This window comes from Lynx canadensis, chromosome C2 (genome assembly GCF_007474595.2).
Source record: "Lynx canadensis isolate LIC74 chromosome C2, mLynCan4.pri.v2, whole genome shotgun sequence".
NCBI classification, from domain to species: Eukaryota; Metazoa; Chordata; class Mammalia; order Carnivora; family Felidae; genus Lynx; species Lynx canadensis.
The window spans coordinates 119344908-119368008 of record NC_044311.2 but is presented as its reverse complement, the minus strand read 5'-3'; the positions used below and the strand labels follow the sequence as shown (position 1 = coordinate 119368008).

Below are 23101 nucleotides of genomic sequence, written 5' to 3'. Positions count from 1 at the left end.
AGAAATTAAAATTAAAATATTACCTAACTGTATCAATAATAATAAATTAAAGAGCCAAACCCTTAAGACCATAATAAAACATACAGTTCCAGAGAAATTTTAAAAACCCAATCAATAAATTCTGTGGATGGTAATCTCCAAACCATATCTAGTTCCCTGATAAGTGTCTCCACCTCAGAGTGTGTAAATTGTATTTTTTTAAATCTCACCAAATCAACCCCCCTAATTCCCAAAGTCTGAGGACTCTACTTTGGTACAAGCTAGTGCCACATACTCACATATGTGTTCTCTGTAGCACTAAGTCTTGACACACACTCTGTTGGTGTCCAGAGAGGAATGTCCAGGGGTACCTAGTGCCAAATTCTCCACACCCTATCCTCCCTTCTAAAGGAACTATATCATCTCCCTGGTTCTAGAACCCTTTTTAGCCACAGCATTCTCAGTCACTCTCACCAGCATGGTGAAGATCCAACATCCCGAGATCCAAAGTTACTTCTTGAAGACCGACACACTCCCAGCGGACTGAACTATAACACCTCTGCACTTTGATAGAATTAAAAATGAATGAGGAACTTTGGGATCAATTCCTGCCCTCTAAGTCACAGTCATGAGAAGACAGACTCTACAGAGAAATTCTAGTAACATTTGACAGGCGTTACACGAGATCGATATTCCACCATAAAAGTTCCAGAAAGGTCATTCCATGAGCTCACTGTCCAGGTAGCCTCCCCTATGTCAGTGACACATTTCATCCTCTTAATCCACAAAACCCTGAAACACTCCACCTTTCCAAAGGAAACAAGATATTTGATTTAAAGGAAGTTTACTCACATACTCCTAAGACAGATGCCCTTGGTGAGTTTCAGAAAACTGAGCCCAAAGAGCTAAGGTGCCTATGAGGACCAGCCTCTGAGCTCCGGCGACAACAGCCAATGAAGCCCCCAGCCAGGTAATGAATCCCCACCCGTCCACCAGGCTGCTGTGCTCGTCCCTTCCCGAAGCCTCTCCTCTTCCCTACTAATGGCTTTCGGCTCAAGGGCGCTCCCGCAGGTCCCAGAGCATCCTCCGCGCCACCCGTCCCGGCGGGACGTCGCCCCAGTCCCAGACAGATACTCTCGGTGCCCCTCGCCCCCGCCCCCGCCCCCGGCGGGCTGCCCGGTCGGTGACTCACCTGCTGGCCAGGTTGGGGCGCCGGGTGGTAGTAGGCTGTGGGGCAGGTTGCAGCTGCCACAGGGTTGGGCAGATACTGGGGCGCTCCATACGGCTGGGGGTGATACATCACCTCCGCACAACTCATGGCAGCCGGGGCAGCGGCGGCCCCCGAGCTGCCGCCGCCGATCTACGCGCTCCGGCGACGGGCGCCGCCGCCACCGCCGTAGCTGCCTCCTCTGTCGCTGCTCCAGCTGCTACTGCGGCGAAGGCGGGTCCTGGGCGGCCGCGGGCTCCGCGCTGGGCGCGGGCTCGGGAGGGGTTGGCAATCAGTGGGGGCCCATGCGCGGGCACCTTCATCTTCAGCCCCTCCGAATGTCCCCTTGCCTGCGCTTATATAGCGGCTCCGGGACTCAGCGGCCCGCCGCGCGGCGGGGGCATGACAGCGCCGGGCTCCGGCGAAGACAGCAGCACCCACCGCAGCTCCAGCCGCAGCCTCAGCCCCGGCCGGGTAGGGCAGCCCCGGGGAGCCGGGACTCTGGTTTGCATATACACAATGCACGCCCGGAGCTCGTCCTATCACCGGAGCTCGAGCCTGGGCGAGGACCGGGAGGCGGGGGCAGAGGGAGGGGGCCGCTGGGGAGGAGGGGGAGCACTTCGCCGCTCCAGGCTCTGACGCCGAGCTCCGCAAAGTTCTTCCAACTGGGTCCGCTGCGGGCGGGTCGCCCAGCAGGGGACCCCGGGGAAGGCCGGCTGCGGATTGGAGCTAAGTTTGAAGCCCTCTCCGCCTCCCAGCAGCGGGATGATGGTGGGAGGGGAACGGTATGCGTGAGGCTCCGCGCCCTCAGAGCTCGGGCTTCCCACCCTGTCTCTGTCACCTGCCTGTCAGGGCGGGGTCTTCCCACCCCCGGGGGAGCATTTAGGGGGAGCAGCAACACGGGGCCAGAGCTAAACGAAGGCCAAGTGTGCAAAGAGGTAAAACAGAACAGGCGCAAAATAAACTGGCATTAGCCCCTCCATTAAATCTAACAGTGAGTGAAAGTTAACTTTATTGCCAAATGCACACATGCCAAGAATGCAACACAGTTTTCTACAAGTGATCTCCGCTTTAAGTTTACACCTTCATGGTATGACATTCTTGTGGGACGTCAACCTTTTCTGGCTTTTCCTGCCTGGTTTCCATAGAGCAATAGGCAATAACAACCAATTAAACCCATTCAGCTATGACAGGTTTATCTACTTGCAAGTAGCTTATAATCCTCTCCAAAATGAAAAAGAAAAAAAAAATCTGTAGGAATATGATTGTATTTTGATATAACCAAGTAAAGTGGAAAATAATTATAATTATTTACAAATCAGTAAACTCTTTGACCTTTACCAAGCATATCTCTCCCTTTAAATATAGGTATCCTCTTTTATGACACAGAACAGTTTCTTTGTTTTCCCAGAGACTACCCTTTCTCTGAGAAAAAAATTGATGTGGACATCAAATGCACTGATGTTGTTATGGACTGAATCGTGTCCCCCCAAAATTCAATGAAGTCTAACGCTCATTGTGACTATGTTTGGAGACAGAGCCTATCAGGAGGTAATTAAGATTACTAACTGGTGTCTTTATAAGAAAAGGAAGGGACACCAGGGATTGCTTTCTGCACTGGCACAGAGGAAAGGACTTGTGAAACCCAGTGCGAAGGTGCAGTCTACAAGCCAGGAGGAGAGGGCTCACCAAAAACTCACCTTGAGGGCAGCTTGATCTTGGAATTTCAGACTTCAAAACTGTGAGAAAGTAAATTTCTGTTGCTTAAGGCAACCAGTCCTTTTTGTTATGGCAGCCCTAGCTGACTAATACAGATGCACAGTATTAATTTATTGCTAATCTTGATATGAATGTGTATGTGTGCATACATAACTACATAGATATACATACATCAATACATATATATTCACACGTGCACACACTATACACCCAAATACACAAACTATAATAATTTGACAGGAACTCTTTGCTATTATAACAACTCTTATTCACTCATTCATTCTTTCATCTACTAAATATTAAAAATATATTTATGACAGGCTTTCACAGCTTGGATTTTGTGCTTTTTGTCATGAAGAAGTATTCCTATCAATAAGACATATGCAAACTTATTTGAAATGTTTATCACTGTCTTTTTAAAAATTGACATCCTCTGGCCATACTCCTTTCCTGTGTTCCAGGTTCATCTATCTGGCTTCTGTCTAGATGTTTCCACATAGATGTTCCATAGGAACCTCAGTCATAATAGCACTAATATTTCCCCATAGCCCCAACCTGATCCTCCTATTTTAACTTCCAGCTCAGGTATTGAAACTCTCACCTACCAGTTGCTGAGTTAGAAATCTGAGAATCATCAGACACTTCTTTCTTCTTCTTACGGTCCCTGCTTCTGGTCTAAGTCCACTTGATCCCAACTTTTACACTTCTGACTCTGTGCCTTCATCTTTTATCTCTGTGGCTATAATCCTTAGTTCACTTGGCATCTTTCACCCAGACTCCTGCAGGAGGCTTCTACCTGATTTCTAGGCCCCAACCTTAACCCTCTTCTGATCCATTCTTCACACAATTTATCCTCTTACTGTTTTCTGTTCCAGCCACTGCAGATCCAAGAGAGTAATAATGTTTAGTCCCTCTTTAAAAAATATTTTATAATAGCTCCCTACAATGTATAGTCCCAACTCTTTAATCTTCAAATTCTGGTCCCTGTCTATGTCACCATCTCCTATAACTGTCCATTCAGCCACCTGAGTTTAGACCTCCCTTTCCAGGAAAGAGCTTGCTAACTCCTATGACCTTGTCTTATTATATATTACCAGAACATCTGCACCAACACCCTTTACCTTCTTCACTTGCTACGTCCTTTTTGTTCTTTAGGGAACCATCTTCCAGAACATCCACTGAAGACCAGCTTTGATGCCTCTACTCTTGGCAACTCCAGCACCCTATGAACACTGCTCTCACCATACCAACTACTTGATTTGAAATTTCCCATTTGCTTTTTTCCCCAGTATGACCATGGCCACTTAAGAGCAGGGACTGTGATTTTTTTATCTGTAATCTAAATCATATAATGCCTGGCTTAATAAACATTTATTGTATAAAGTATTCTAAAAAGGGGAAAAGAAAACTCTTCAAGGAACTTACAAACTCGTAGGGGATCCAAGCATATCTGAAATCAGTTCAGGTCAGAACATGGAACATGGTTTTAGATTCTGTGTCAGGATCTCCACTGTATGTTAGAATGAGAAGTTCCTTGTTATGTGAGGAACTTTGGACCTAGACTGTAAAGTGATGAATTAGACCACAAAGCTAGTTTGCAAGGGCCCCCTTTCCTCTACAGCAAGCCCCCTGTTTGAAGCCCTGTATCTTCCAACTGTATCTTCAAATAACTTAATGTATCTGTAGCTCATTATTATTGGTATAATTACATGTTCAATATATCTCCTCTACTAGACTTGCAGAGAGCACTTATATCTTGTTATTTAACATTTAGAAGATGTTTAGTATATATTTGTTGACTTAGAAAAAAAATCCAGAACTAAATCCAGAATGTCCATACTCCCAATTTCTGCATCTTCCTTATTCCCCCATATGGCCTCTACTATGGTGCAAATATTTATTATATGACAAAGATGTAGTTCTTGGATACCAGTAAGTCATGGACTCAAAAGTCTGGAGTTATTTGGCAAAATCTTTCTATACTGCAGTATTTTTGGTTTTCTGTTTGTTTATTTGTTGTTTTTTTTTTTTTTTATTTTAGAGAGAGAGTGAGAGCATGCAAGTGGTAGAGAGGAACACAGGGAGAGAGAGAGAATCCCAATCAGGCTCCGAGCTCAGCATGGAGCCCAATGTGGGGCTAGATCCCACGACCCCGGGAACATGACCTGAGCCAAAATCAAGAGTTGTATGCTCAACCGACTGAGCCACCCAGGCACCCCTGCAGTATCTTTGTTTTGATACCTTCCTTCATTTCTGTATTGTACTGATAGGGGGGGAAAAAATGAAAGACTAAAGATAAATTCTGTCCAGAATTAGAATCTAGAAGAAACAATTCCTGTTAAGGAAAGCTAAGTTGGAGCTCTGACTTCCCAGGTAGATATTTAGAGTTTTAGGGTGAAAAAGAATCAAAAAAGATCATCTAGTCTAACATCTTTCAACATCTTTCAACAATAAGCAAACACATGGTCTGGTTAATGTCTCCTACAGAATTAATGTCTCCTTTTGGCACACTCTAACCAAAATCCCAAATCTTTTTCACTCTTGGCTCAGTTCTCTATCACCCCATGATAAGGATATACAAACAAGCATATATATATATATATATATATATATATATATATATATAGTATCTATTTATGCCTATACACACATGTATGCATGCATATATATTCATAGATATCCATTTAAGCATATACGTATACAAAAGAAGAGGTTTTAGATTAGATCATCCTTTGGTTACCTTGATGTTTTAGAAAAGAGGTGGCATAGAAATGTAGGCCAACTGCATTTAACAGTTGTGAGTCACACAGATCAGAGAATGTGATCTGATCACTGGTGTACTCACTGTCATGTTAATTATGTGGAGGTGTCACAATTATTTGGAATAATTGAGATGAAATAAATGAGATGAAACTTGATTATTTGCACTTCTGAGCTAAAGTTCCTGAAATTTACCCTTTTATCTTTTCTCTTCCTTCTCTGAAACCATCCCACCTCCCTTCTGGCTCAGATGTGGAACCAGATCCTACCCATTGGTGTTGATCCTCTTACTCTTTTCTACCCAGCCACTATAATTCCAACAGAATATTAAAATTACCTTAAATGTTCCCAACTCTTCTGAGCCAGGGGTTTACAGTCCCTATATTTTTGCCTCACTCACCAAATTTCCCAGAATGTTCCCAATTTTACGGCTGGAATTTGGTGTGGTGAAGTCCCCAAACCAGTTTTAATTAGAGAGGGTAACATGAAGTAGGTTTCCCAATATCTCTTGGGATAAGACAGGGCAAAAAAGAAAGCAGTTTTTTGTTTTGTTTTGTTTTGTTTTGTTTTGTTTTGTTTTTCTGAGTGATGACAGCCAGGCTTGTCTTTAATTGGGGTGCCAGTGTAAGAAACATGGAACCTTCTGTACACACACATGGATTTCTCAACCTGTGTATCTAGCTACTCCCCTCCCAATTCACCAAACAGCAGATCCTTGATCAGCTGTCTGGCCTAAGCTGAGTCCCTGATAATGCAGCCCACTCTACAATCATGGCTCTGAGGAAGCAGGTTTGGGTCATCTGCACAGGAATTTCCTAGGTCTTAAGAAACGTGGTTGTTCTAGGCAGAATGATGCCTGTCCAACCCTCAAAAATGTTGTACTCTAATCCCTAGAATTTATGAACATGCCTATCTCACATAGCAAAAGGGAGCGAGACTGCTGATGGAATTAAGTTTATTAACGAGTAGATTTTAAGACAGGAAAATTATCCTGGATTATCTGACTGGGCCCAGTGTAATCACAAGGGTCCTTTTAAGAAGGAGTCAGGAGGCAGAAGAGTCAGTGTCACATTGATGTGAAGTGAGAAGGACTCTACAGACCATAGATAACTGTGATGATGAAAGGGAGCAATGAGCTAAGGAACAGAGGGAACCTCTAGAAGACAAAAAAGGCAAGAAACTTGAGTGTCGTAGAGCCACCAGAAGGAACACAGCCTTGCCAACATCGTTTTGGACTTCTGACCTCCATAACTGTAAGATAATCAATCTACATAGTTTTAAGCCACTGAGTTTGTGGCAATTTGTTACAGCAGCAATAGGAAACTAATGCAATAGTTTAATGGGGAAAGGGGACAAGAAGGAAGTTTTGGGTAAGCATGTCCCCTTTGCCCTACAGAGAGGCACAACAGGAAGAGGGCCAGTGAGGACTACTCTAAAACTCAGAGGCCAGGGAGGGGCTCTGTTTGCCTGGATCTAGGGCTGGTGCCAGTAATACCAGTAGAATAGTTGTAAGAACAGAAGGTCAAATCTCACATGTTAAGCAATAAGCCACTTTATTCAGTTGTCCTCTAGGATCACCTGCCTTAAATGGGCCTTCTTCAATGCTCAGCAACTTTACTGTATTTCTCTAGCACATTTATCCATGTTCTCTTGTAACTATTGCCTCCTATCTTCTCTATCATTCTCAAAGCCCTCAAATTCACTTTCTCCTTATTCTCCCTTTCCATTCTCTATTTAGTCCACTTACAGTCAGATTTCTATCCCATTACCCCACTAAAATTTATTAAAATCACCAATAATGATCATGATAGCAAGTTCAAAGTTCATTTTCAAACTGCATCCTAATTGATGCTTCATTAATTTTGACATTAAGGATTAATCACTCCTTAAAATTCTCTTTTCTCTTGACATCCTTCCATGACACCCCCTCCCCCCGTCTTAAACTTTCTCCTTACACTTTGGCTATTCTCAGTTTCCTCTGCCAAGTCCTCCTCTACTTAAACTCTAAATATTGAGTTTATTGGTTGCTTTGTCCTAGACCTTTTAGTTATCTTACTCTAGCCTCTCATCCTAAAAGATCTCATCCATCTTCAAATCACCTATACTGAATATAGGAATAACTCACAAAAATTAACCTCCAACCCAGAGCACTCCTCAGAACCCAAGACTTACAGAGTGGAGATACATCTTACATGGAGTTCTAAAGTCAATAAATAAAGCAAATGAAACCATATGCAGCTCAAATTATTACTGAAAATTTCTTCAATATGTACTGAGTCTTAATAAGTTCAACACAATTTGACCTTTAGCATTGAAAAGACTACCTTTTTTTGGATTGAACACCAGATGAAGTATGGTCAATGTTTAAGGAATCATGTCTTTTAAGAATTATGCTAATTTTTAAATGCTAAAATCTTATTCAAATTGGCAAGATACACACATAATGGGAGAGAAGCATTGGGAATTTAGACCAACTCAAGAAATGAAAGATTCATGCATCCCATCTTACTCTTACTCTGGGCTAGGTCAATGTCCACTGAGTTGGATGGTGAATATAGTGCCTCTTTATTATAAATTATCTTTCCATCTCTCTCCCTCTCTGTGTCTCTCTGTCTCCTTCTCTGTCTCTTTCTCATTTCTTCTATCTTCCTCTGCCAACTTACCTCCATAGCCTCCTATCCATTTCCTCCTGCCCACTATGAGACTTTGCAATAACACATGCCATCCATTCATTTGTTCCAGCACAATGAACTCTCTCTTTTCTTTAGTCTTTGCATGCATTATTTACTTGGATAATTTTTCCCCCCACACTTGGTCTAGTTGCCATGTAGTTTGTAGCTTCAATGTGCTTTCTCAAAGACACTTCCTAATCTAAAGTACACCCATCCCATCTCCACTATTCTCTCCAATAACTGCCTTCTCAACACCCCTCTTCCTTTTGAAATACATGCTTTTTCTCAACCTTTTTTTCCCCTTGTCTCTTCATTATGATTCATATAGGCATAAAACATATATATTTCATTCACTATTATGGTACCTTATAAACATTCATTAAATATTTATTGAATGAGATAATGATATTATGCTTTATTAAGGGATAATATCCTTTGGGGTTCAACATAGTCACAGTTGTAGGGATAGGCTTAACTTAAAAGTAGATTTTCACCACTTGAAATGTAGGTTATACACTAGATGATTTAATGCATGTGCTCTTGTAAGAGAATGATGAAAAATGGAGGGAGTTTATATAGATCAGGTATTTATGATTTTTGTACTTTCATGAAGAAAATGGTGATAAAGGGAACTCACACTTTATGAGGATCTGCAATGGACCAGGCATTTGTGTTCAAAATGCTTTCATCTCCCTCATGTGATTCTTACAATAATCCTATGCAGTAGTTGCTATCACCATTTCAGATATGGAAGAACTAAAGATCAGAAAAATTAAATACTTTAAAATCACCTAGCTCATGAGTGACTGAACCAGGATCTGACCACAGTGTTTGATTCCAAAACACTTCCGAAAAACCGTATCACTTAATAATAAATGGGCACTAGGTCTAATTAACTGCATACACATCTAACTTCACATATATGTATGGAGGAGGCAAGAGGTTAGATTTACCAAAGAATTGACAAGCCTCAAGAGAAAACTTCATAGATCAATTATTTGTCTAATGGGTCAATTGAATTAAAATTTCTGCCAAGCCCGGGTTTCTTTTCTTTTTTTAAAATATAATTTATTGTCAAATTGTGTGTACAGTGTGCTCTTGGTTTTGGAGGCAGATTCCCATGGCTCATCACTTACATACAACACCCAGGGCTCATCCCAACAAGTGCCCTCTTCCATGCCCATCACCCACTTTCCCCTCTCCCCCAACCTCCACCAACCCTCAGTTTGTTCTCTGTATTTAAGAGTCTCTTATGGTTTGCCTCCCTCCCTCTCTGTTTGTAACTTTTTTTATCCCCTTCCCTTCCCCCATGGTCTCCTGCTAAGTTTCTGAAGATCCATATATGAGTGAAAATATATGGTATCTGTCTTTCTCTGACTGACTTATTTTATGTAACATAATACCCTCCAGTTCCATCCACATTGCTGTCAATGGCAGGATTTCATTCTTTCTCATTGCCAAGTAGTATTCCATTGTATATATAAACCACATCTTCTTTATCCATTCATCAATTGATGGACATTTAAGTTCTTTCCATAATTTCTGGGTTTCTAGCTTTAAGAATTGGTTTGGAAATAACTAAACAAGGAACTCCTGAAAATTCCCAAGTTCAACAGGAAAAATAACTGCAAGGGATTATAGGAGCAGCTTAAAATTTTTCTTTTTGGGTTGAATTGTGAGTTTTTATCTCAAAAGTACTTTTCTGGTTAATTTTTCTTTGTTTCCTTCATAATCTGTTAAAAATTGAATAGCATATGATACCACCAGAAACATGGCCTTGGTTTCAGGAAACAAGAACTTTAAATGGAGTAAAGAAGAGTGGCCAGAGTAGGCAGGTGGCCAGGACAGCAAGCTGCATAGGAGAGGGTGATTAGAGAAGTCCCTGGTAACAGACCTCCTTACAAGGAGGGCAGAGCTGGCCAGGCTGTGGGGTGACAATAAAATGCAGGGTCACCATCGGGCTCTCAGATATTCACATGAAGAATTAAAAGAGCATAAACACTGCCTTCAGAAAAAAATGTCAGTTTTCTCATATCTAGTAAAGATAATCAGATATATAGGACTTCTATGAGGATAAATAATGTACATAAGTCTCATAAGGCACCACCTGACCCATGCTGAACTTCAAAATGTTAATGCATTTCCCTGTTACAAACCTACCTTGGCAAGTTGTGGAACAGACAAAAATCAAGAACAAGATTTATCATAGAACAATCAAAAATTAAAAAAAAAAACAAAAAACAACCATGGGGCGCTCAGTCAGTTAAGTGGTTGGACTCTTGATTTGGGCTCAGGTCATGACCTCACAGGTTCATTTGGTGAGATGGAGCCCCACGTCATGCTCCACACTGACAGTAGGGATCCTGCCTGGGATTCTCTCTCTCCCTCTCCCTTTCCCTCTGCCCCTCCCCCACTTCCTCTCTCTCTCTCTCTCTCTCTCTCTCTCTCTCTCTTAAATATAAATAAATAAACTTATTTAAAAACCCACATAATTTGAAGGTCTTTTTATGAGTTCTGACCTAAAAACACACAAAGCAAGCATCCATCCAGTCCCATGAATTCAAGGACAATCTAGGGTGTAACACATGTGAGAGTTATGCATGGCACATGCCTGTTATGTTTTGCATTATTTTATTCACTTTCAACCTGTAACATTTAATGGGTAAGCTCATAATAGCATGTTCTCTCTGTCGAGTATTTTAAAAACACCCATGCAAGAATTTCTTAGGGCTTCTTACAGAGGTTTTTTTTGTACTCTGATTCAAGGTGGCACTTTTTTTCTAATGGTTTTCAACATCTAGTAAAGTGGTCCCTTCTGTGACATATTTACTCCTTTTATAACATCTTTAGGTTAGCGTACACAGTGCAAGTTACAAGTTGAAGACCTCACTTAAAGACTCGGAGGATAAAGTTTCACCTATCTACAATTAATAATGAGGCTACTTCTAATCCTCATAGTTTGGTTTGCTTAATATATAGTGAGGTTTTAAATATCTCCCACCGATCCAGAAGAGACACATAGCAAACTGGCAGCACCTGCTTCCCTAGTTCTGACTTGTGGAAAGTTGGCCATGACCCTCTCTTAGTACCTCTATTTACCACCTAGAATGTATTCCTAAAACAGTCCACTTGTTCTCTCTATAGAGGTCTGTTTTCAAGAATTAATTTTGGCTGGTATTGTAGGATTTCATAGTATTCCTGATATAGTGTATTTTATAGAGATTTAATAATAAAAGTCTCTAAGTTGGGAAACAATGAGATGAGATGAAGAGATGTCAGGACACTCCTTAGCCTGAATTAAAACATCACCAAAGAATATGTACTTAACCATGAGATAGAATCATTTGTCTTCATGGAAGATAATGACAGACCATTAGTTCATTATGTACCTTGAGTTCCTTGTCTGTTTCTTCGCTGGTTTTCCTGGTAGTAATGGTAGACCTGGGCCAATTTAAGTCCATTGTCTTTGTCAGCCTTTGACAAATGGAATACAATCACATGAAGTCTGGTCTGGGTGGGGGTATGGTTCTATCCATGAAATGGAACAAAGCTAAGTAGGCCAGGGAGGATTAAACTCTTGATCTTGGCATCATTAACACTCTGTTCTAACCCACCGGGCTAACTAGCCACAGACAAAGACCAATTGGAGTAATAAATCACAGCAGCCAGAACAATGTGGTTTGAATTTATTTCTCATTTTTAATACATTAGTTTTATAATTTGATTTAAATATTTTAGGATTAATGAAGCCAAAGGCCCATGTTGCTGTCATTCAGAAGAGAGAAAGCAGAGAGGAAAAGCTATGCCACATAACTTCCTATGATCACCAGGCACAAAATGGTATTAAGGGCTGTGATGTCACTTTGTACAAGAGGTGTCAACCTAGAACATTGAGAGTAAATAACAATTTTTGAAAGTAATTTATGTTTAATAAACACAAAAGAGGTTTTGCATTTAAGGAAACCTTTCTGGACAACTTTGAATGCCAATAACTTATGAAACAAACAAAAAAATTACTCCATTGTCTGTTGTTTGTTTGGTTTTGCCAAATTTTCATGCACTGTGTTTGATCCAAAAATGAGGTATGCATGTATCTTCAAATCCTGAAAGTGATTTATTTGCCTCCCAACTGCCTATTTCATTCTTATTATATAAATAGATTACTGGAGAGGATGTCTTAACATTATTATCCCTGTGGCTTTAGATGCCTGGAATATATTCAAAATCCCACTTACTTCCAAGGCCCATTATAAGTGGCACCTCTTCTAGGAAGCAGATCTTAACATTTTAAAATTGATTTCTTTTATACCATTATCATTTGTACCGCCTGCACCTTATATTTTGTGACTTGATTGTATGCAATTATTATTATTGTTGTTCGTTACTTTGCCTTGATCATTTCAATTATCATAACTGCCTCCCTTATGAAACAATAAAACAATAAATTCCATGGGGGAAAAGGCAGAGTTAGATATTTCTTTGGTGACTCACACAGTACCAAATGTAAGTACAGTGTAAACCTGCTGAAGTTAATTTGAATTGAACGACTCTGTCTGTGATCTGTAAATGTTGTGGAATTGTTAATCTATAATGTTTTTGTTTTGGTCTCTTTCAACACCAAATAGGAAGAACACAGATGCTAAGAATATTTTATGTGAACTTTATCCAGAAAATATACTTTAATTACTTTTTAGCCTAATTTTCATTCCCTTTTTGGCGAGTAAATTGTCTTCAAACACGTCTCTTCTCATATTGTCTATAGAATAATGATAAAATGTTAGATGTGGTGAGTATTTTCAATACCTTTGAAAATACTTTTTCTTTCATTTTCTAAGGTTTTTAATCAGTACTTTCTTTAATATAGTACGACTGTAGCACAACTGAAAAATATATAATCCATCGCAATTTCAGCAGATTCATCATCTCCCATGACAATAAATTATCGCCATTCATCCTTCATATGTTAGTGTCCAAAAAGATTAAGAAAATCATGTCCTGGGGCGCCTGGGTGGCGCAGTCGGTTAAGCGTCCGACTTCAGCCAGGTCACGATCTCGCGGTCCGTGAGTTCGAGCCCCGCGTCAGGCTCCGGGCTGATGGCTCGGAGCCTGGAGCCTGTTTCCGATTCTGTGTCTCCCTCTCACTCTGCCCCTCCCCCGTTCATGCTCTGTCTCTCTCTGTCCCAAAAATAAATAAACATTGAAAAAAAAAAAATTAAAAAAAAAAAAAAAAAAAAAAAAATCATGTCCACCCTGGCAGTATAGGTAGAGACATACCGCCTGAAGTTATCTAACCACAACAGAAACTTGATCAGGATAAGGAAATGAAGTAACAGTAATAATGGTGATAAAGATAATAATAATGATAATAGTCAACTTTTATATAGTACCTGCTATGTGCCAGGCACTTTACATATATTAACTCATTTAATCCTCAAAAAAGCTTCATGAGCTAAATACAATAATTATCTCCATTATACAGATGGGAAATCAAGGTACCAAGTGATTAAGTGATTTCCTCAACATTATCCACTCAGGTAATCTGTTTCCACAGTCCAGTTCTTAGCCAGTGTGCATACCATATCTAAAAAGGGATGGTGAGAGAAGTTGATGTGTAAATTTGGCAATTCTGGATGCTTCTACCCATTCTATCCTAGAAGCAAGCCACAGTCTCTTGTGTACAACGTTTTCTTAGCAGCTGAATAAATGACATCATTTCTAATGTCTGCCATGATGTTCTGTACCCTAGACAGCAGTGGTGCCCACCAGAGGGACAGAAGCATGAGTGACAACAACCTGTTCCACCACAGACACCACCTTCCTGGAATCTCAAAAAGACAGAGACAGTAAAAACAAACAAAATAAAACAGTACCTCTATCGCCTTAATACTTGTTTCACTTTCTTACTTATAATATCCAAATATAAATTTTGTTCATTTCTTAAAAGTGAATAACTGAAATAACGGTATGTCTGCTGCCAAATTGTGGGATTAAATCTCATAAATTCTCAAGGACTGAACTGTTTGTTTATACTTTCCCTGGAAGCACACCATGTTCTTTATGGATAATAACAAATATAAAAAAAAAACTCTAAAAGTAATTTCAGAGCATTTGATAATCAGGTCATGACATCATCCATATCAGATATGCTGAGAATATGAAGAACTTGATATGAACAGATGGGAGAGATAAAGAAATGTGGGAGCTATTGCTGAGGCAATGTGAGGTGCAATATTAAATTTTAATTGTTACTTCAAGCTCAGGAAATGTACAAAAACTAGTTGTTAACTATAGCACTGTTCCTCCAAGTGTGGTCTATAGTCCAGCACAATTATTATCTACAAAGTAGATAATAGAAAGTAGAAAATCTACTTAGAAGTAGAAAGTAGAAAATTAGAAGTAGAAAATCTCAGGTCCCGGGCCAAACCTGCTGAATCTGAATTTACATTTTGATAAGATCTTCCAGGTGATTCCTATGCACATTAAAATCTGAAAAGCAGCAAACTAGAGTGTCTCCTTATACTCAATATCAAAATGTAATATCAAATTACTTATATTCAACCTAGCATAATTTTAAGACCACAACTACCTGGTAGAAACAGAGTAATGGTAATATATTTTTGGCAATTTAAATATTACAAAACTATTTTGCAGGAATTTAGCTCACCTAATATCTCATTCCGCTATGAGAAGGTCAGAATATGTGTTTTTCCTGATGAAACTATTGCTAAAAGAGAAACTATACACGTGGCCAAATATGTAGAGGTGGTAATTTATACTTAGATCTTCTAAATCCAAATCCAATACCTTTTTCATTCACAAGCAAACCAGCTGTAGCTGTCAGAATATTTTTAAGTTGTGTCCTTGGAAGTGCTAAAAAGTTGACAGTATTTTTCTAAAACATAACTTATTCCCTGTTACAGCATATAGCATTCAGTGCTCCTAAAGGCAGAAGAGGTAATCTTAGTCAAGTACAAGTAAACTCAGTCACTGATGGATTTTCTCAACTTTTTCTGGGTACACTCATGATTTCAGGTTAAACTGGACATTTCAGATTTTTCCCTTCTCCTGAAATGGCATTTGGCTAATTGTGGGGCTAGGGTGGGGGGTGGGGAGGGAGAACATGGTTGCTTCAGTTCTTAGTTCTGACTCCCCACAAAGCCACCTCTACTCATTTCTCATGCTATGGTAACATTCTCGGCAGGCTGCTGCCTCTCAGCATGCTAAACAAAGGGCAGAGACACAGGTATCGTATCCTTTCAAATTTTAATTCTGACTGACTTTTATTGCTCCTTTTCAGGACCAACTCCAAAGGTGATGGTGGAAGTGGACAGGACAGGGCACAGAAAACTGCTCTCCTATGCCTTCCTCAGTGTCTAACTCTCTAGCTTCCTCTGTAATTCTTCCCTATTTCTTCTAGCCCAGAGAATTATTATCTCTTCAAAGGCAGGAAAAACTTGATCTTCAAGTATTCTTGTGTGGCTTTTTTTTTCTTTTTAAGCTTAAAAGCCAGGAATTTCCATAGTTGCCACTCCTCCTTGAGGCAATGCCTGTGTAAAGTCTAGTGACCTAAATGGAGGAGAGGTGACAGGCTAAAATGGAATGAAGTATGGCGAGCATCAGTCAATACTTAAAAATACTGTCCTTCCTGGTGTTCCATAATTCTCACAAGATAATATGTAAGGCTAGAGGTGTTGGACTCTCTAGAATTTAAATCATGGGAAATTAGGCTCACTTCATCTATGTTTGTCTGACAACATCTGAGGTACTATATTCAGTTTTTAGTGGTTCTCTTGAAATGTTATTGACAATGCAAGGGATGCCCAAAGGAAAATAATCAAAGTGGTGAGGTACCTGAGAATGATATAATGCGTGACCTGATTATAGGAATTATGATTATTTAGCCTAGGAAAAATAAAGACTAAAGGGAAATAAGTATTTGATTGTCTACAATATCATGCTGAAAAGAGTAAACACGCTGTTGTTGTTGTTGTTGTTGTTGTTGTTGGGTTTTGCTCTAATGGAAGACTTAGAATCAATGAATTAAGTTCAAAAACTCAAATTTTAGTTCAGTTAAGTACACCACAGATAATTCTGCCATTTTTATTTTACTCCTGCATAGAGCAACAGTACAGAAGAGCCCCAATTCCTGACATATCACTTAAAAGAGAAAGTCACTAGAAAGGCAAGCTTGCTGACCCATATTGAATGACGATGTGAGAAAGAAATAAACTTTTTATTATTTAATGCCATTCCCTAATATTTTGTGGTTTTTACATTCTCACAGCACAGTCTCTTCTAGCTTGATTAATACAGTAAGGAAGAACTTCCAAAGAAAAGAGTTCAGCAAAGGACCGAATTTCCCACGCAGAAGTGCCTACCCTATTATGGAGATTGTCAGGCAGTAAGGAATATACATTCTTTTAACAAATGTATTCATAAATTACTTACACATTTATTAAGCAATATATTCAGTGAGTGGATACTGTGCCCCAGTTATTCTGTCGTGCACTGGAGAAAAAGTGGTAGGTAACATCAGTATCACCTATCAGTATTGGCTAGTAGTTTTGATTAGGTGATTCCCACGTTTGTTTCCCATTCTAAGGTTTTTAGTGTCAGTTTATAATAGAATACTGCTACCGCCACATCCTACTCCTTAATGTTCCTATAATATCTAGCCATTCTCATTTTTTCTATATACACGAGAAGAACATGTTTGTATGTGTATATGTACTTTTTGTGTTTATGCAGATGTGCTTTACATTTCTGATCATTTACCTAACGACTGTTAGGAATTGTGAAGAATTTGAGATTTTATCTGAATTGCACATTAAGTCAGCTTGGATGCTAGCAGAAGGCAAAACACTCCTGGATCAGAAACAAAGGACAGTTTATTATTCACAGCAATAGCTGCAGCCAAAATATCAACATTTGCCTGAATCTCAGTTCCTTCAAGGAAGAATGATGAGGTCCAGGTGACATATGGGCATGCAATGGGTTACATTAGAGAAAAGGAATCCCAAATTTAGAAAATGTCAGTCTTTCAGAATTGGCTCTAAGCAACCCTGCCCACACTTTGTCCCAGAGAGACATTATTATTTTTTTATATAATGGACAATAAACAAACCTGCTCTCTGCTCTGGAAGGAGACATACCTCTCTCTTCTAAGGTTGTTCTCTACAAAAACATATTTGAAAATATAATCAGAACAAAAGTCTGTCAATACTTCTGCTCACAAGACATGCAGAAACATTAGATGTCCGTATAGAATTGTCTTGCAGTAATGATGCACACGAAATTATAAACTGTCACGAACCAGAACAAAGTCTAATTTTTCATCACCATACCTTCAATTTATTTTTTTTAATTTTTTTATATTTATTTATTTTTGAGAGAGATAGAATGTGTGTGTAAGTGGCGCAGGGGCAGAAAGAGAGAGGGAGACACAGAATCTGAAACAGGCTCCAGGTTCTGAGCAGTAAAAGGAGCTAATATTTATTGAGGTCTTATCATATGCCAGGTCTTTTCAAACATTGCATGTGTCAACTCAATCCCAGAAACTACCAAGATATTTACAAATATTATATGCACTTTATATATGAGGAAGCTGATGCCAAAACATTTAGCAACTCATTTAAGATGTTCGATTAAATAATAGTTACCCCAACTAATAAGCAACTGATCTAATAAGTGGTGGGACTTAAATATGCATTTCTTGAAGAAGTGAATTGAATGAATAGATGGATAAATAAGTCTGGAACAGAAATGAAGCATCTGCAATTTATATGCGTTGAACTATGTACCAGATTTCAGTTTTGAGTTTGAATACAGTGCAGTTCTGTCCCAGACCTCACATATTACTAAAACCAGAGTAAAATCAGAGGCTAATGCATATTGTTATAGTATCTGTTGATTTCTGGAACTATAATCTACTCAGAGACTCTTCATGTAAGTCTGTGCTGTAGCATGTCTAATTGAAGCTTTGTTGTCTAGGTTTAATTTGCCTGGCTTGGCCAAATTTCATGGTAAAAGACTAATTCTCTCTGAAAAAAAATATGAGAATTTATTTCATACTTATTGTTCCTAGCAGTATGTTCACTGGCAGAACATTAAAAACAAGCAGAATTGCTCTGTTTTATTAGCTGTGGAATAGTACAATGGAAAAACTAGCTCATGACTGAAACAGAGAGGAGTCATTTCTGTGCTATGTCACTATCTCTGGATGTAGACAAAACTGTAGCTACACAAAGTATATACACACTATGTCTTGACTTTTGTTTTTCAAAAAATGCAATCTGTTTATTTCTAATCTTTCTCTTTACAGAATTATCTCTTTTGTCCATCTGTAAACAAATTAGCATGTACTGGGGTAGAAGGAGATTGAAAATATGTATTACTGCATATCAACAGGATATATATGTGGACAGCAAGGTAGGAGAAGGGAGGGAAAAGTTCAGAAAATTAGGAAAAATGTACCCATAATTCAACACTGCAACATGAAATCATTACCACACTAATCTGTATATTCTTCCAATGTTTACTTTAAATAATTAATCAATAAATTCACACAATATTTTTTGAGCACCTGCTATGTGCCAGATACAGTTTAAGACACCAGAGATACAGAGATATACAAAATGATACAGACAAATATTCCTCCTGCACATTCTAGAGATGGCTTTTCAGACAGTATACAGCAAATTTTGAAAACTACTTTTTAAACATATGAACATTTACTCAAGTTACCCTTTGGTACCTGAATAGCTAATGACAAACTATTTGTCTGTGGTTGTTGTATGTTCTTGGTGTCTTTTCTTTTTATTTCCCTGTTTTTAGCAAATAACATAATAAACATCTTGACAGATCAATTTTTCCTCTATATTTTGCACAAGTCTATTCTTTCAGTGATATTTCCCCTGGACTTCTGCATGCTGCCTTTGGACCCTGTTCTGCTCTTGTTTCGTGCAAGAGTCACATTTAATACACTGACATTTCTGCCAGCAGAATTATCATTAAATGACTTCAGAGGCAGTATAGAGTGATGCTTCTGAAATCTCCTTATCCATAACTGATAGTTGACATTTCAAGATTAAAGTTCCATCTGTGTTCTCCTTTAAAATGCACATACCACTATAATACTAATATCTTGCAAACCTATAATCATCCACACATTTTAAAGAATAAATAAGAAAAAGGCTTGATAGGGTAAAAGAAGAAAGCAGGAGGCCAATGGTGAACACACTATCCTATGCATAAAATGCAGGTTAAGTTCATTTGTGTGTGTGTGTGTGTGTGTGCGTGCACGCATGTGTGTGAGATTGCATATTTCATCGTTACTATGAATATCTGCTATGGGATTATCTGGCATTAAAGAATTCTGTCCCGGGCATCTAGATGGCTCAGTAAAGTGTCCAACTCTTGATTTTGGCTCAGGTCATGATCCTAGGGTTGGGGGATCTGGCTCCCAGTTGAGCTTGACATGGAGCCTAAGATTCTCTCTCTCTCTCCCTGTGCCCCTTCTCCATCCACGCGTGCTTGTGTGTGTGCACATGCAAACTCCCTCCCTCTTCCTCTCTCTCTCTCTCCCTCTCAAAAAAAAAAAAAAAGAATCCTTTCCAAGTATAAGCATGTGTGTAGTTGGCTGGGTAAAAGGGAACAGGTGTGGCTCTCATTAGCACGACATTTTTGTTGTCTGAAGTCAATAAATAGGAGTGATTTATATATATCATTAGACTGCTATAATGCTTAAGGGTAAGAAAAAGCTGGGGATGAGGTAGGTTCATAGATTGTTGTAACTGTAAAATCTAGTATAGTTATTTCATTTTCATTTTCAGATAAAGGAGCTGAGGACTAAATAAACTGAGAAACTTGAGCAAGTCATAAAAATAGTATATTTCTAATCCAATGTCCTTTCAGTTCTAGCTCGCTGCCTCCATTCCAGGGTGAGCATTGGGACATTTTATAGCGGCTGTTGAAAACTTCTACAGTCTTTCATCTTTTTGGAGGAATGATGAAATTAGTAAATGTTTTTCTTTATTTTTTCCTTTTGACCTGGGACTTTAATATTTTTTCTGAACTGCTTTATGAATGCACTTTATGTAAATACAGAACAGGATGGGAAAAGGAGTAAAGGAAAATAGAATACAATAATTTAAAAGGAAATTCAATGAATTAAATCTTTCTTCCTTAATGTGTAACAATATATAAAGCTTCAATTTGTGTTTTTTTCATATGAAAATTCAAAACATTGCATTACATTGACAGGAGCCATTCAATCTCTCCTTTGGGGGTCCTGGTTCTCAAGACAAAATGGTGTATCTCCCTTTCCGGTTGGGAATTATGCCAGCCACAAACTTTTTGGGCTTCTTAAGGCAAAGTCCTGTCTGTCCTTAAGGAAAGCTAACTAATTGTTTTTAATTCTAATGGATCTAGGCTCTGTTCTAACAGATGATTGTGCTCTTCTCCAAGAGTCTGATAGTCGTATTAGGAGAGAAAAAGGAGCAAAAAAACAATTTGTGCATTTATTTACGAGGGAGTGAAAGAGTGTGGGTGAAAATTCTTGGGAATACTGGAAAGTTGGGAAGATGAGTCAGAGGAGTGCAGAAACCAAAGGTCAAATGCTAAGCATAAGCCCTAAATGGACCTGCTTTCAGAAACTCCTGGGGCAAGGAGGTAGGGACAAAGACTTTACAGGAAGGCTATTCTAATACTCAGGAGCTGAGCTAGGCAAGAAACCCATCTTCAGCCATCTGTGTCATTATATGATGGAAATACTTCCTTTGCCTGCTAACTTGTGACTGAGACCAGTGAGGCACACATCACTCCAGTCTTCCCAGGTAACGTTATTTGGTTGCTCCACTGCTGATTGCCCACAAATTCCCAGGATATCTGTATGCTGATGGATTATCAATCACTTATTACTGAGGAGAAATGTGAATCTGTATTTGAGGGCAGAATGGAATATACCAAACAAGACTGGAGACATAAATCTCATTACTCACCTTCTGTAAAAGTTGATCTTTTTTTGCTATCAATTTTTCTGAGAAGATAGATGAATACTTGGATAAAAGTATATTTTTGATGACTCTCTATTTTTTTTTATCAATTCCTTTGGTCCTCAAAGGGTCTATGATTTAGGAAGTGAGAAATAAAAGGCTATAGTGCTTTGTAAGGTACACACTATTAGGTGAGAAGTAGCTGGCAATTGTTTCTTATTAACGCTACTTAAGGGATAGACAGGAAGTGTCATGATGCTGCACTAATAGCAAATCTAATTTAGATTCAGTTTCAAACAGAACAAGACTCTTCCCACCAAAATCTTTTACACAAGATTACAGACACCAGATAGGGAAGCCAGAGCATAAAATGCATCCCCTCTGACTGTCTACAGTCATTAGCAATCAAGAGGACAGAGCTGAAGTTTTACTCTGGTATCTTGGGGTTCACAAGGAGAGATTAAGAAAAGTGATTAACAATAAGCTATTTATGTAAAAAAAGATCTTTAGTAGATGAGAATGTGGAAGTGTATAACACATATTAGTCCTTGGTAAGTTTAACCTCCCATCACCCTCCCAGAAAATACTCATAAGCAATCAATGTGATTTGGTTTGGCTTTGTTTTAAAATATTTAGTTAAAAATTAATCTGGATATTTCTCTTAATTCACCAGTTCTTCAGCTAAATTATTTAATCACGCAAGACTATTTTAGACAGAGACAATTTAAATTATTTTCCCCCATGCTATTTTAGCTTATTTTTTTTTTTTTTTTACTATTTACTGGATCATTAGTGGAAATAATGAAATAATCCTTTCCTTCTTTTTCTGTACTTACTATGCTATCTTGGAGAAAAAGAGAGAAACAGAGAGAGACAGAGAAGAGAAGAGAGCTTGTATTTCATTCTTTTTTCTATACTCATCTTTCTGGATAATTATTCATTCTTGAATAATGCATGTCAGTTGAATTTGCACATGTTTACATAATTTATAACTGCCAATACACAGTTTTGTGCAACTAACAAATTAAAATATTATGCCCATTAAAATGTACATTCCTTATTTAGATTATGCAGTATTTCTTAGGGAATGGGAATGACTTAAAAACATTTTATAGTTATTTACTAAGGCCTACTTCTCTTGTAAAACATGCAAGCCATAAACTCCAAGATAGGCATTATATTCTGAGGGTTATTTCCTTAAAATAAAAATAAAATTTGTTATTTGTAAAATTTAATATATAGTTGTAATTATCAGAAGTTGTATCTACATTTATGAATTACTGTCCCCCCAAAGACTATATATAAATGAATACTTAATATGCCTAGTCTATTAATTTGGTTACATATTTTTATGTATCAATTAGTTTTTTAAGTGTGTGTATTAAGTAATTTAAGTATGAGGTTATAATTTATTAAGGCATGATTTATGTACATACCCTTTTTTTTTTTAGGGATATGTTTGAGAAACATATACAGCTAACCACCATCACACTTAATATAGAGAATATTCCTGTCATCCTTCCCAAATTCCCTGATTTGCATTTGTGGTCAGTGCCCCCTCCCACCACCAGTCTCTACCAACCACCACTTTGTTTTCTAAGTTTTGTCCTTTGCAGAATGTCTTATAAATGAAATAATATGGTATGTAACCATTCAAATCTGGCTTCTTAGCATAATGTCTTTGATATTCATCCATGTTGTTGCATGTAACGTTAGTAGTTCGCTGATTTTTTTATTCCTATTATTTTATTGTATGGATGTACCACAATATG

At 38.6% G+C, this 23101-nt stretch overlaps 1 protein-coding gene across 3 annotated transcripts in view; it reads right to left on the bottom strand.

The window, feature by feature from the left end:
• The window catches only part of VGLL3 (vestigial like family member 3), a 42634-nt gene extending 41310 nt beyond the window's left edge, over positions 1-1324 (bottom strand). For 2 of the 3 annotated variants that reach the window (XM_030330448.1, XM_030330451.1), the window contains exon 1: positions 1172-1324. In XM_030330448.1, the coding sequence (XP_030186308.1) occupies positions 1172-1297 (126 nt within the window). In that variant the 5' untranslated portion in view covers positions 1298-1324. Of the gene's footprint in view, positions 1-831; positions 976-1171 lie in introns of those variants that run through there. The other variant, XM_030330450.1, reaches the window with a different exon arrangement.
• Positions 1325-23101: the final 21777 nt, after the last annotated feature.